Raw genomic sequence first — 14,426 nt, 5'->3', positions numbered from 1 at the left:
TGCCCCACCAATTAATCCCTAATAAACTTGTGGGCGTCTGCTGAATACACGGAGACACCAAGGACTATCCTCTAGCAACAGTGACCATGGGAACAGGCTGTGGAACTAAGTCCCATGAGGTTGAGGGTGTAAAAAAACTTAATACATACTGGGGTGGTATTTTTCATTGTTTTGGAACTTGTGGCAAGAGGGGGCTGCACAGAGTGTCCCGGACAAAAGCCAGGTCCCTCTGGAAGAGACTCCATCAAAAGTAGGAGGAGTTTACACTGTGTCCTTGATGGCAAGGAGGAGGAGACGGTGACAGAAGAGCCCGTCTTCCCTGAGTTAGAAATGCCTGAAGAGAACTTTGGGACTCCTCAACTTAGAGATCGTACATTGAAGGGGCATTTGATAATGTTAACATATGTAATGGGGTTGCTCAAGACCCGGTGGCTGACACCAGGTTCCAACAGTTTGCAGTCAATGGTGATTTGTTTTATCGGGTGACCAAACTGAGGGAAGGTGACATGGCCCATTTGCATGTTTTGGGGGGACATCTGGGGGTAAAGAAAATTCAGGAGAGAGTAATGAAGAGGTTCTATTGGCCAAGATGTTACCAAGAGATCCTAAATTATTGTAGGTCCTGCCCCACCTGTCAGATAACGGCTCCTACTTCTCACTTCCAACGCCCCTTAGTCCAGTTGCTTGTGATAGCGGTTCCCTTTGAGAGGACTACCATGGACCCAGTAGGTTCCCTAGTTAAATCTGCATGGGGCCATCAGTACATCCTACCCAGTACCCTAAAGAGGTGCCACTAAGGAAGTTTTCAGCTAAGAGTATCACCCGAGAGCTTGTCCAGATCTTTGCTAGGACACTCCTGCCAAAGGAGATTTTGACAGACCAGGGAACCCCCTTTATGAGCAAAGTGATAAGGGAGCTGTGTAGAGTCCTCCAGATTGCCTAGATGTGAATCTCAGTTTACCATCCGCAGACCGATGGCCTGGTGAAGCGCTTCAATAAGACCTTGAAGGCCATGCTCAAGAAGGTCATTGAGAAGGATGGTCGAGACTGGGACTATCTGCTTCCACTTCTGCTCTTTTCCATCAGAGAAGTCCCACAAGCCTCCACTGGTTTCTCATCTTGTACGGTTGACATCCGTGAGGGCTTCTGGACATTGCCAAGGAAACCTGGGAAGCCTAGGTCACACCACACCAGAGTGTCATTGAGCATGTCGCCCAGTTGCAGGAGAGGATAGCGCAGGTGATGCCTTTCGTGATGGAAAATCTTCTCCAGATACATGAAGCACAGACAAGGTTATATAAGCAATCAGCAAGACGGAGGCAATTCGAGCCCGGTGACTGCATGCTAGTGTTTATCCCAATGTTGGAGAGCAAGTTCCTAACCAAGTGGCAATGCCATTATGAGGTGCTGGAAAAACTGGGTAACGTGAATTCCAAGGTACACCATCCCGGTCACAGGAAGCTGCACCAGGTTTACCCTGTGTACTTGCTCAAACCAAGGTGAGATCAGGAATTGCTGGAAGCTCCTTGCCTGGGGATGCATCCCGAAGCCAAAGGGGAGAAGGTCACAACTGCTGAGACTCTAATGCCAGCTCAGAAACAACAGTGTCAAGAACTGCTGCAGTGGAACTGTGACCTATTCTCTGAGTTGCCAGGGCGTACACAGGTGGTGGAACACAATGTGTTAACAGAGCCGCATGTAAGGGTGAATCTCAAGCCCTATAGAATCCTCGAGGAATGCCAGAAGATAATATCAAAGGAGGTGAAGAGAATGCTAGACTTCAATGTGATACAGGAGTCAAAATATGGATGGTGAAGTCTCATCGTCCTCGTGCCAAAGCCCAATGGCAAGTGGTGATTTTGTAACGACTACCGCAGACTCAATGAGGTGTCTAGTTTTGATGCAATTCTGAAGCCCCGCGTGGATGAACTCATTGAGCGGCTTGGACCTGTGAGGTATATCACAACCCTCGACCTGTCAAAGGGGTACTGGCAGATTACCATGTCCCAGAGTGCCAAGGAGAAGACTTCTCGACACCTGATGGGTGTTTCCAGTACACTAGAAAGCCCTTCTGACTCTAGGGGGCCCCAGCTACCTTCCAGAGGAAGATGGATCAGATCTTTGTTACACAAGAAATATGCAGCAGCCTACCTTGATGACATTGTCTTCTTCAGCCCTGACTGGAGTAGTCATCTACCAAAGGTACAGGCGATCCTGGATGCATTGAGAAAAGCTGGGTTCACTGTAAATCAAAAAAAGTGTGCCATAGGGAAGGAAGAGGCTAGGTAGGCTATATCATCAGGAGTGGTGAAATTACACCACAGTTAAATAAGATCGAGACAATTCAGAAGTGGCCGCAACCACTCTCGAAGAAGAAAGTGAGGGTGTTTCTTGAAATTGTGGGGTATTACCAGCGGTTTATCCCAAATTTCACCATTATTGCTCTCCACACACATAGTCCCAGCGTGGAGAGCAGTGAGTATTCCGGCAGCTGTGCTCTGCTTGTAAGCAGCGCATGATGTTACTGCCATTCGCTGCTTACAAGCATAAATCAGCTGCTGGCATTGGAACAAGACGCTGCGAGAGAGCGCAGGAAAGTAAGTATAATGGTTTATTTTTTAATGTTTTTCTGATCTGGGCCATGCATACAGGATAGGGATGATGGGGCCATGCATACCAGGATAGAGATGAGGAGACCATGCATACCAGGATAGAAATGAGGAGACCATGCATACCAGGATAGGGATGAGGAGACCATGCATACCAGGATAGGGATGAGACCATGCATACCAGGATAGAGATGAGGTAACCATGCACACCAGGATAGGAATGAGGGGGCCATGTATACCAGGATAGAGATGAGGGGGCCATGCATACCAGGATACGAATGAGGAGTCATGCATACCAGGATGGGGATGAAGGGGCCATGCATGCCAGGATAGGAATGAGGGGGTCATGCATACCAGGATAGGGATGAGGAGCCATGCATACAAGGATAGGGATGAGGGGGCCATGCATACCAGGATAGGGATGAGGAGCCATGCATACCAGGATGGGGATGAGGAGGCCATGCATACAAAGATGGAGATGAGGGGACAATGTATACCAGGCTTATATTCGAGTCAATACGTTTTCCCAGTTTCTTGTGGTAAAATTAGGTGCCTCGACTTATATTCGGGTATATACGGTACATTGTATAGTAAATTCTAGGAAATTTAAAAATAATTCCAGATGTAGTGCTTTTTTGTTCATAATTTTTTTTTTTTTTTAACAAAAAACAACTTGATTCTTCATCTCTTCTCTCCTGCAGGGGAGAAGAGATGAATGCCGCCTTCAGCACCACATGCAAGGGGGACAGCGCTTACTGTAGCGCTGTCTCTCCTACCGCGGGACGTGCACACGGAGGAGAGTGCACACTGTTCTCCATGTGCACGTGTGTGGGATGCTTTGCGGACCATGCTGCCGGAGATAAACGGACATGTCTCCGTGTTTTCAACACGGACACACGGTCCGTGAAAACACGCAGACATGTGCATAGACCCATTCATTTGAATGGGTCTACGTGTGTCAGTGTCTCCGGTACGTGAGAAAACTGTCAGTACACGTACCGGAGCTCTTTCAAAACTTACATATACATTTAAATTGTCTATTGGTATTTTGTTTGGGCACACAGCAAAGCTCGGAAAGGAAGGAGCGTCATTTGACTTTTTGAATGTAAAATTTCCAAGAATCATTAGGGATGTCATGTCTGATTTGGAGAGCCCCTGATGTTCATAAACAGTGGAAACCCCCCAAAAGTAACCCCATTTTAGAAACTAGACGCCTCAAGGAATGTATTTAGATGGGCGGTGAGCACCTTGAACCCCCAGGTGTTTCACAGAAGTTTGAAACATAGTGCCGTGAAGATAATAAAATCAGATTTTCCTCACAAAAAATGTTATTTTAGCCCCAAATTTTGCATTTTCATAAAGGGTAACAGGAGAAATTGAACCATACAATTCATAGTGCAATTTCTCCAGAGTACACCGATACCCCATATGTAGGAGAAAACTACTGTTTGGGCGCATGGCAGGGCTCAGAAGGGAAGGAGCGTCATTTGACTTTTTGAATGTAAAATTTCCTGGAATCATTAATGGGTGTCATGTCCCATTTCGAATGCCCCTATTGTGCCTAAACAGTAGAAACCCCACACAAGTGACACCATGTATTTAGAAGCATGGTGAGGACCTTGAACACCCAGCTGCTTAACAGAAGTTTATAACGGTTGAGTCGTGAAAATTTAAAAAAAATAAATAAATTTCCCCACAAAAATGTTATTTAGGCACCAAATTTTACATTTTCATAAGTATAAGAGGAAAAACTGCACCATACAATTAGTTGTACAATTTCTCCTGAGTACGCCAATACCCCATATGTGGGGGAATACTACTTTTGAGGCACAGTGCAAAGCTCAGAAGGGAAGAGGCGCCATATTGGAATTCACACTGGCAGAGCTCCTGAGGTGCCAGAACAACAGAAACCCCCTATATGTGAATATATGTGAACTCATTTTAAAAACTACATTCCCCTATGAATTCATCTAGTGGTGCACTGATCATATTGACACCACATGTGCCTCACAAAATTTTATACCACTGAGCGGTGAAGAAGGAATAAATTACAGTTTTACCACTAAAATGTTGTTTTTGTCCTAAGTTTTTTACATTTTTCTAAGGGATAATAGGATTTTTTTTTACAACAAACTAAGGTCCATTTTTTTCCTGAGTGTGCCAATACCCTACATGTAATCGGGAAGTATTTTTCAGGCACAGTGCAAAGCTCAGAAGGCAAGGAGCACCAGATTTTACTGCTATGGTTTGCAGGTGCCATGACCCACTGGGAGAGCCCATGAGGTGCCTGAACAACAGAACCCCCCATAAGTGACCCCATTTTCCAAACTAAACCTCTCAATGAATTCATCTAAGGGTGCAGTGATCATATTGACACTACGAGTATGTCACAGAATTTTATACCATTAGGCAGTGATGAAAAAATAACTACATTTTTACCAACAAAATTTTGTTTTAGCCCTAGATTTTACATTTTCACACAAGAAGTGGATAAAAATGGCACCAACATGTGTCCCACAATTTCTACTGAACGTGGCAATACCCCATATGTGACTGTACAGTACTACTTAGCCATACGGAGAAACTTGGAAGGAACGACGCACTATTGGCCTCCTCCATTGGCGCAGATGTTCCTAGAACAGTTTGTGGACTCCCCTAATTGCTAGAAGAGCAGAATCCCCCTCAAGGGACCCCATTTTTGAAACTATACCTCTTGGGGAATTTATCTACAGGTTGTAATGAATGGAAGCGGAGGCACAGGTGGTAAAGTTCACATTCGGTTTTTATTGATATTTTTGTGGAACCTCGGGACCACGGTCCGGGGGGCTCCGACGGGGGCGTGATTACGTGAGCCTCAGACACCCGTGGTAAGACCCCTCATACAGCGTTGGAACGGGAGACACGGGTGCTATCTCCAGTTAGACCCCAGACACGTGGCAGCTGTCCCAGTGGGACAGACGGACAAGCAGAGTTAACAGATATCGTGGAGCTGACACAGGTGGTACTGGCATTGTCCAGAGGTGCAGGTGGCTCAATGGTGGGATGTGACGGATCTGGTGTAGACAGAACAGTCGTCGTCCAGGATAGCCGGGTAAAAGATATCTGATATTCTGCGGAGACAAACAGTGTAAGCGGAGCACTGGCAGAACACTTCAGAAGCTAAAGCACACACTAGCCGAAACCAGAAGCTAGCAACAGAGGATATTTGTTGCTCCGGCACCCTCCCTATGGCGGGGCTAAAAATAGTAATTACTAACATGCCATTGGTCAGAAGTACTTTTGAAAAATGCACGCTGTGTCTTTAACCCTGCTGTTCTGTTTAGATTTCACATACACTTGTACTGTTCCCGGTCATTTTTGACCGTCCTTATAAAATAATCATTTTTAGCTAATCTAAGTGGTTTTTTTAAACAGTTTTTGCACTATTATATTGCTTGTGAAGATGGTTGTTCAAATACCAGAAAAAAAAATAAATACAAAGCTTGTTTTATATTTTTTTTATATCCAAAAGGGAACATGGTATTTTTTCGATTTTTGTAAAAATTGATTATTTTTGCAGATAAAAAAAAATCTTGATCTAAATGTTAACTATAAGTAATAATATCAAACATTATGTAGATATACTTTTTTCAAAGGCAAAAAAAAAAAAAAAAAGCTTTTTTCTCTATAAAATGGCAAAAAACATTTTTTATACACTTATACTGTTCCCGGTCATTTTTGACCGGACCTAACAAAGTTGTGATTTGTACCTAATTCAAGTGTTATTTGATTACCTGTTGCATTGTTTTACTGTATGTGAACATGGTTTTCAATAATCAGATGAAAAATTAAATCAAAAACTTTTATTTTTTGAATCAAATAAATTAACATTTTTTGCAATATTTGCTTCATATTGCACATAAAAACTTTTCTTTATTCTAAACTATATACAAACTTTTCAAAAAAAAAAAAGGTTTTTTGTCAAAAACAAATGATAAATGCGATCAATGTATTACTTGCATTGATCACATGTATAATTTACATGACGCTTGCACAAGTATTTTGCACATTTGCAACACATAATATTAGATTTATGGTTACTGGACGTTGGACAGAATGAGCATCTTTTTCGCTTGCAGCTGGTTGCGATGGTGGAAGCCGTTTCAGTATCAGTGGTGGTCGAAGCTGTTGGCTCGCCGTCTCCACCATGCTCTCGAATTTGTCGGGCCACTTTTTCTGCACTCTCATTTCTTGGATTTCGTGGCCGTGTTTTTACATATGGATTAGTGAGAGACTTCCCCAATTCCTCAATAAAAAGCCGTCGTTTGTGTAATTTTTTTTCTTGCCATTTGGGGTTTATTTCCCGCCACAATACAAAGGCATTATAGGTAGATACATCGATCAGGTTGTAAAAGAGAATCATAGGCCACCTATTTGTTTTTCTTTTACATGTATACGTGCCTACAAGCTGGTCTAATGTGTCAACAGCACCTTTAGTGGCGTTATAGTGAAGAATCATGTCTGGCTTTCTGTCATCTCTCTCACTTATTTTTGCATCATGGTGCTCATGAGGATAACTTGTTTATTTTTTGGGGGAACGTACGACACTACCGTAGTGTCCTTTGTAAAATAAAACATTGAACTGTGTACGTCTCTCTTATTGAGGATACCCTGTGGAAGTTCAGGTTTATTTTTTCGTACAGTACCCAGCATAGTTATATTGTTTTTTTGTAACATCTGCCCCAATTGGTAGGATGTGAAGAAATTGTCACAGGTAACGTTTCTCCCTTTGAGTCCATGGGTCAAGTCCAAAGCTACCCTCATGCCTTGGTTTTTTTCAGGTCTTTCTAGAGGGTTTTTTCCAATATATACTTGAACATTTGCAGCATATGATGTTTTACTGTCACACAGAGTCCAGATTTTTATACCGTATTTTGCTGGTTTACTTGGAATGTATTGCCTGAATGGGCACCTGCCTCTAAATGACACCAGCTGCTCACCAACAGTGACATTTTCTACGGTATTATAACATTTTGGGAGTATCTCGACCCATTTAATCCACAAATCCCTAATTGGGGCAAGTTTATCTGTGCTTCTTTCAGATCTATCCGTTTTGTCATCAAACCGTAGAACTCTGGAAATTTCGTGGAATCTTTCTAAAGACATGGTGGCCCTAAATATATGGCGCCCCGTTTCCGAATTCCACAAACTTTTAGTGGACTCTCCATATGATTTGTATACTCCAGCTAATAGAAGTAACCCGATGTAAGCATTCATAGCCGTCACATCGAAGTTCTTCCATTTATCGCCATAAACCTTTTTTCCCTCAATGTTTGTCATTTGGATAAGTATATTTTGCATGGCTATATTTATGAATAATAGGAATGCCGATTGAATGTCATCAATTCTAGCAATTGCATATCTAGTGGGACCTGGAGTATCTGTGATGACATTTGATGAAGACCTTCTACGAGTCGGAGCAGGAGGCTGCAATTTCCAAACGATATCTTTGTTTTTTGAATTGATTTCTTGCGTCAGACCGGTTATCGGGGTTTCCACATCCGATTCACCCTCAGAATCCGAGTTCTCGGCAATATCTTCATCCTCACTAATGTTGTCCTCCTCTTCGGAGACATTTTCAGGTGTGACATCCTCGTCTGTATCGGAGTCGTTTATAAACTCCTCCAATTCAGCTTGGGTGAAGTGTCTTCTTCTCATGCTGTAAGGCATCACTGTTGAATGAAAAAATAAAATATATCCATAAACAATGAATGAAAAAAAAAATCAAAACAATTTCGCAACAATACACACAATAACGTCCCGTCACACATTGAGATATGCCCTGTGATTATGGTGCTGGAGCGTCGCAAACAAAAATGAGGCATGCACTCATTCTATCACAGCAGTGAGAATATGTACTCATAAGCAGACATTGAGTCTACACAACCCTAATGCTAACCCCCTATCATCCATTCTATCACAGCAGTGAGAATATGTACTCATAAGCAGACATTGAGTCTACACAACCCTAATGCTAACCCCCTATCATCCATTTTATCACAGCAGTGAGAATATTGAATAATTTTAGAATAAAATAATAATTTATCTGTAACATACCTGTAAAAATGGGACTTCAGAGCTCTGACGTCTGAACCTCTGCTCACTCTGTGTTGTCTCCAGCTGAACTGAAACTCTACACTGCTATGTTATCTGTCTACAGATAAGATCAGAGCAGACACCACCCTGCAGCAGGAAAAAGCTCACAGTACAACACTTTAGGTGAATTCTGCTTAGGACAGCATTGCACAGTGTAATACTGTACAACCAGCAAACACATGGAAAATCAGAAAATCATGATTTACAATATGAAATGTTGACAACTGAATGGAACTAGATCTATATGAACAGCAGGGTAAATAAAAACCAGTGAAATAAATTGCGCATAGCTATACTGGAAGCGAATCCGTCGGCTGTATCGCAACTTGAAAATGTTGGTATGTGTAAATCTGTTCTGACCAAAAGTAGTCAGATACATTGATAAATAGTAGTAGATGCAATATATAGTTCAAAATGAGGTGATAGCACCTTTATTTTTGTCAAAAATTGTCTGGAGAGCTGAATAAAGGCCTATCGGTCATTTTTGACCGAACAGTACAAGTGTAAAAAAAATTGTACCAAATAAAGTAAACAAAAATTAAAAAAAAAAAAAATTCCCACAGAGAGTACCCCCCTAATGATGAAAAGTCAGGGAGCCTCAAGTCTCAGAATCACACGCTGAATTTTTATAACATTATAGAATTTCAAAAACGGTCATTTTTGACCTAACAGAACAGCAGGGTTAAGAGACCGGGAGCACGAGTGTGCGACCTAAGCACTCTACCCGAGGACTTGCTGGCAGCGCGACAGGAAGCAGGGGGAAGAGAGGAAGCGGGGCTGCAGCAGGATGGCGCGGGGCCGGCACAGAGCAGGAGTCCCACTGGGAACCATGCAAAGGTGCGGGACCGGGTGTAGCACAGGTGTAGTGACGATTTTTACTCCATGGGTATTTTCCAGAAACAAGCAGCAATGAATGTTGCCGAGTGAAATTTGCAAACTACCGTTGTAGTGACCAGTACGCTGTAGTCACCAGTACGCTGTAGTCACCAGTACATTTTGCCCAGCCCGTGCTTCTGGAGGCATGCACCCGTAAGTTAGGCGGGCTCTCATCGCTTCAAAAATGCCAAACGTGGACGCAATATGTGGTTTAGGCACACTGTGGGGCTCAGAAGGGATGGGGCATTTGGATTTGAGAGCAGAGAATTTGCTGAATTTCTTTTGGCGGGTGAGGAGTCATTTCACTTTTCCAGAGCCTTTGTGCTACCAGTAATGTGGATGCCACCTATATTTTGTTAGCAGATGACAGACCTGAGTGGGGGCTTGTTTTTTTTTGTGGCTTGAGATGAAGCTTTTATTGGGAACACATTACATAATGTTTGGGATCACATTTATCCGGTGCTATACACTGAGCACTTAATTTGCAGTTTCCATCTAAATCTCTGTGTACATAATTCAGATGAAACCCCCCAGGGATTTGTTCACCATAGAGAGGCAGCAGAGTTACTCTGGACTCTGTCTGGTCTCTGTTTAGTGGTGTCCTTTTCAGAAGTGCACAAAACTGTGGCTGACGGCACTGTTAAGCAATCCTAAAAAAAACGGACACTGCCAGATCACGGGTTAGATGGCGTCCACAGTGCCTCCATCTGCCTTATTATAGGGAATGTTCAGCCATAGGTTTGTCTGAATCACGCATTTCTGAGATTTACACGAAACCTCGGTGCAAGCGCTCAGCACAGGATAAATGTGCAACGAGCCTTAAGGTACCGTTACACTAAACGACTTACCAACGATCATGACCAGCGATACGACCTGGCCGTGATCGTTGGTAAGTCGTTGTGTGGTCGCTGGGGAGCTGTCACACAGACAGCTCTCTCCAGCGACCAACGATCAGGGGAACGACTTTGGCATCGTTGAAACTGTCTTCAACGATGCCGAAGTCCCCCTGCAGCACCCGGGTAACCAGGGTAAACATCGGGTTACTAAGTGCAGGGCCGTGCTTAGTAACCCGATATTTACCCTGGTTACCATTGTAAAAGTAAAAAAAAAACAGTACATACTCACATTCTGATGTCTGTCACATCCCCCGGCATCCACAGGGTTATGCGCTGCTGCTCAGAGCTTCCTGCACTGAATGTGTCAGTGCCGGCAGTAAAGCAGAGCATCACCTTCAACCACTAGTCTTTGATACACCTAGTTTCATTTCTTACAGATGCGCCATTTCTGGGGCGGCTGAGAGCTGGTGTTTGTTGCCGGTGGGGCAATATCCATGGTCCCTTCCTAGACTATGACTCAGCCCGCAACTGTTTGCATAACCTTTTCTGGCACAAAAAATTGCGAATGAGCCCACACCAATTTTTTCCCTGAAAGATTCTTTTATTAACCCTTTAACCCCCAGAGCTTTTTTCAGCTTTGCGTTTTCGTTTTTCGCTCCCCTCCTTCTGAGAGCCAAAACTTTTTTATTTTTCTGGCCATGTGAGGGCTTATTTTTTGAAGGACCAGTTGTACTTTTGAACAGCACCATTGGTTTTACCATGGCGTGTACTAGAAAAATGGGAAAAAAAATTCCAAGTGCAGTGAAATTGCAAAAAAGTGCAATTCCACCCTTTGGCTTTTTTTTTTTTTTGGCTTTTTTGCTAGGTTTACTAAATGCTAAAATTGACTTGCCATAGTGATTCTCCCACTGGTTGGCGCTCATAGCAAGTGAGTAATTCTACTACATACAGGGAATCTGATCATCGCCGGTATGTAGCAGAGCCGATCGGGTTGTGGCAGCTTCTAGTCTCCCATGGAGACTATTGAAGCATGCCAAAAGTATACAAAAATAAAAAAACATAAGTTCAAATCACCCCCCTTTCACCCCATTCAAAATAAAATAATTTTTAAAAAATTTCAAATATACACAAATTTGGTATCACCGCATTCAGAATCGCCAGATCTATCAATTAAAAAAAAGATTAACCTGATCGCTAAATGACGTAGCGATAAAAAAGTCAAAACGCCAGAATTACGTTTTTTTTGGTTGCTGCGACATTGCATTAAAATGCAATAACGGGCGATCAAAAGAACCTAGACATGTTTGATGTCTATGAACTCGTAATGACCTGGAGAATCATAATGGCAGGTCAGTTTTAGCATTAAATAAACCTGGTAAAAAAGCCAGACAAGTGTGAGATTGCACTTTTTTTTTGCAATTTCACCGCACTTGAAATTTTTTTCATGTTTTCTAGTACACAGCATGGTAAAACCAATGGTGTCGTTCAAAAGTACAACACGTCCAGCAAAAAATAAGCCCTCACATGGCCATATTGACGGAAAAATAAAAAAGTTATGGATCTGGGAAGAAGGGGAGCAAAAAATGAAAACCCCAAAATACCTCTGGTCATTAAGGGGTTAAATTACAATAATATCGATATAACCGGTGTTCTGTGCTAGAAAAAGTCTGTATCTCTTAGAGCTGTGAACTCCTCTCTATGTCCATTCATCCTATAGTCTTTTATAAGTGGCCATCTCCTCACAGAAGGGAACCCACATCATTTTTTGTTGTTGTTTATTTATAGTGCAGACGCTGCACTAAATACTCCCATAAGCCTGCGATTGCTCTCGCTTTTATTAGTGACAGCAGGCGTAGCCTGATAGGAGTAGTAGTCTCATCAACCGACACCTGTGACTGGAGGTAAACTTTTTAACTCCGGTCACAGCTGCATGCTCACCATGGACACACTGATGCACAACACTGATGGCACCATTTTATTCACATATGTGCTTAAGTACGTATTGGTGAATTAGGCCTAAGGCCGCGTTTACACGTTATTTGGTCAGTATTTTACATCAGTATTTGAAAGCCAAAATCAGGAGTGGAACCATCAGAGGAAAAATGATGCCTGATCAGAAATGTGAAAACAGGCTTCTACGGGACAGAGTTAACCCCTGTTTCTATTCAAATTGTATAATCTTATCCTTTAGATAAATGCCTTAGATGTGTTTGTCATGTTTCATTTTCTCAGCCATTTCTAGGTTTTGTGTTGCTTTAGGTGAAGTTAGCCCTTTAGTGACCACCAATACGTCTTTTTACTGACCTGCGATATAAGAGAATAGCATGCCCCCGATGGGTGACAAGCCAGCAGCTATCGGTTGTACACTATAGCTGACAACTTTTGCTGCATCAGTCACGATCCATGTTGGTACCGACTATAGCCGTTTAACCCCTTTAATGCTGCTGTCAATAATGACTTCAGCACCTAGATGGTTACCAGAGTGTGAGAGCTCCCTCTTTAACCCCTTCGGCACCCTGAGATCTTGATCATGTGGTGCTGATGTTTGCCATGGCAATTCATGGCCAAATAATGGCCTTAGAGTCTGACGGCTATAGTCACTTGTTCATAAGTTATCAGCATTTACATGGTAAAAATAAATTTCTTCACTGCTGTCCTGCCACATTGCATTAATTCCTGAAAAGCACCTGAAGGGTTAATAAACTACCTGAAAGCAATTTTGAATATGCTGAGGGCTGCTGTTTTTAAAATGGCATCAATTTTGTGGGTTTCAAATAATTAGGACCCCCAAAGTCAATTCAAAACTGAATAGGTCCCTAATAAATAGGTTTTGTAAATTTCCTTGAAAAAATTGAAAATTACCGCTACATTGTTAAACCTTCTAAAATGCTAACAAAATAAAACAACATTTCACAAATGGTGCTAATGTAAAGCAGACAAGGGGGAAATGTTATGTATTAATATTTTTGTGTGGTATGACTATGTGGATTAAAGGCATAATCGAAGTTTGAAAATTGCTATTTTTTGAAATTTTTTAAAATTTCTGATATTTTTTATAAATAAACATAAAACATAGCTACTTAAATTTACCATTATCATAAAGTACAATGTGTCACGAAAAAACAATCTAAAAATAAATGGGATATGTTGAAGCGTTCCAGAGTTATTACCACAAATTAACACTGGTCAGATTTCAAAAATTTGGCTCAGTCACTAAGGGGTTAGATATCTCAGAAGTCAAAATAATGAAGGATATATTTACCACTATTTTCTGTTTTTGATCTTTGGCGAATTCTTCCTTGCTAAAGATCGTGTTTGATAACGATATTCTCTTTTTGGATTCTCCGGAGCACATTTTCTCTTTTTTTCTATTATGTTCACTTCTTCTAAAAAAGTAGTGCATGTGGTTTTGATCTTTGCTGAATTCTTCCTTGCTGAAGATCGTGTTTGATATCGATATTCTCTTTCTGGATTCTCCAGAGCACATTTTCCCTTTTTTTCTATTATGGTCACTTCCTCTGAAAAAGTAGTGTATGTGATTTTGATCTTTGCTGAATTCTTCCTTGTTACAGATCGTGTTTGATAACGATATTCTCTTTCTGGATTCTCCAGAGCATATTCTATTTCTGCACGTCTTGTCTCTGTTTTTTTTTCTGGTATGGCCATTTTCTCTAAAAATAAAAAAGAAGTCCATGTTGAATTATCAGTGGAATCATAGTCTCATGCAGTTAAAGTCCTCTTTCACACGTCCTGATATTTCCGGTACCGGAAGAACCGGTACCGGAGATATCCGTGTCCGTATGTCCGTGTGCTCAAGTGGCACATACGTGCGGCATCCGTGTGCTGCCCGTGTGCCGCCTGAGGACCACACGGACCGTGCAGGAGAGACAGCGCTACACTAAGCGCTGTCCCCCCCCGCATGTGGTGCTGAAGGCAGAATTCATCTCTTCTCCCCCAGCGTTTGTTGGAG

At 42.2% G+C, this 14,426-nt stretch overlaps 1 protein-coding gene across 2 annotated transcripts in view; it reads right to left on the bottom strand.

The window, feature by feature from the left end:
• The window catches only part of LOC143762310 (uncharacterized), a 167,526-nt gene that overhangs the window by 13,788 nt on the left and 139,312 nt on the right, over positions 1 to 14,426 (bottom strand). The window contains exons 8-9 of one of the 2 annotated variants that reach the window (XM_077249181.1): positions 13,719 to 14,127; positions 5,179 to 5,719 (exon numbers count right to left, since the gene is read on the bottom strand). In XM_077249181.1, coding sequence (XP_077105296.1) covers positions 13,721 to 14,127 — 407 coding nt within the window. In that variant the 3' untranslated portion in view covers positions 5,179 to 5,719; positions 13,719 to 13,720. Of the gene's footprint in view, positions 1 to 5,178; positions 5,720 to 13,718; positions 14,128 to 14,426 lie in introns of those variants that run through there. The other variant, XM_077249180.1, reaches the window with a different exon arrangement.

This window comes from Ranitomeya variabilis, chromosome 1 (assembly GCF_051348905.1).
Source record: "Ranitomeya variabilis isolate aRanVar5 chromosome 1, aRanVar5.hap1, whole genome shotgun sequence".
Taxonomy (NCBI): Eukaryota; Metazoa; Chordata; class Amphibia; order Anura; family Dendrobatidae; genus Ranitomeya; species Ranitomeya variabilis.
Note: the sequence above shows the minus strand (reverse complement) of the source record. Positions and strands in the feature narration are given on the sequence as shown.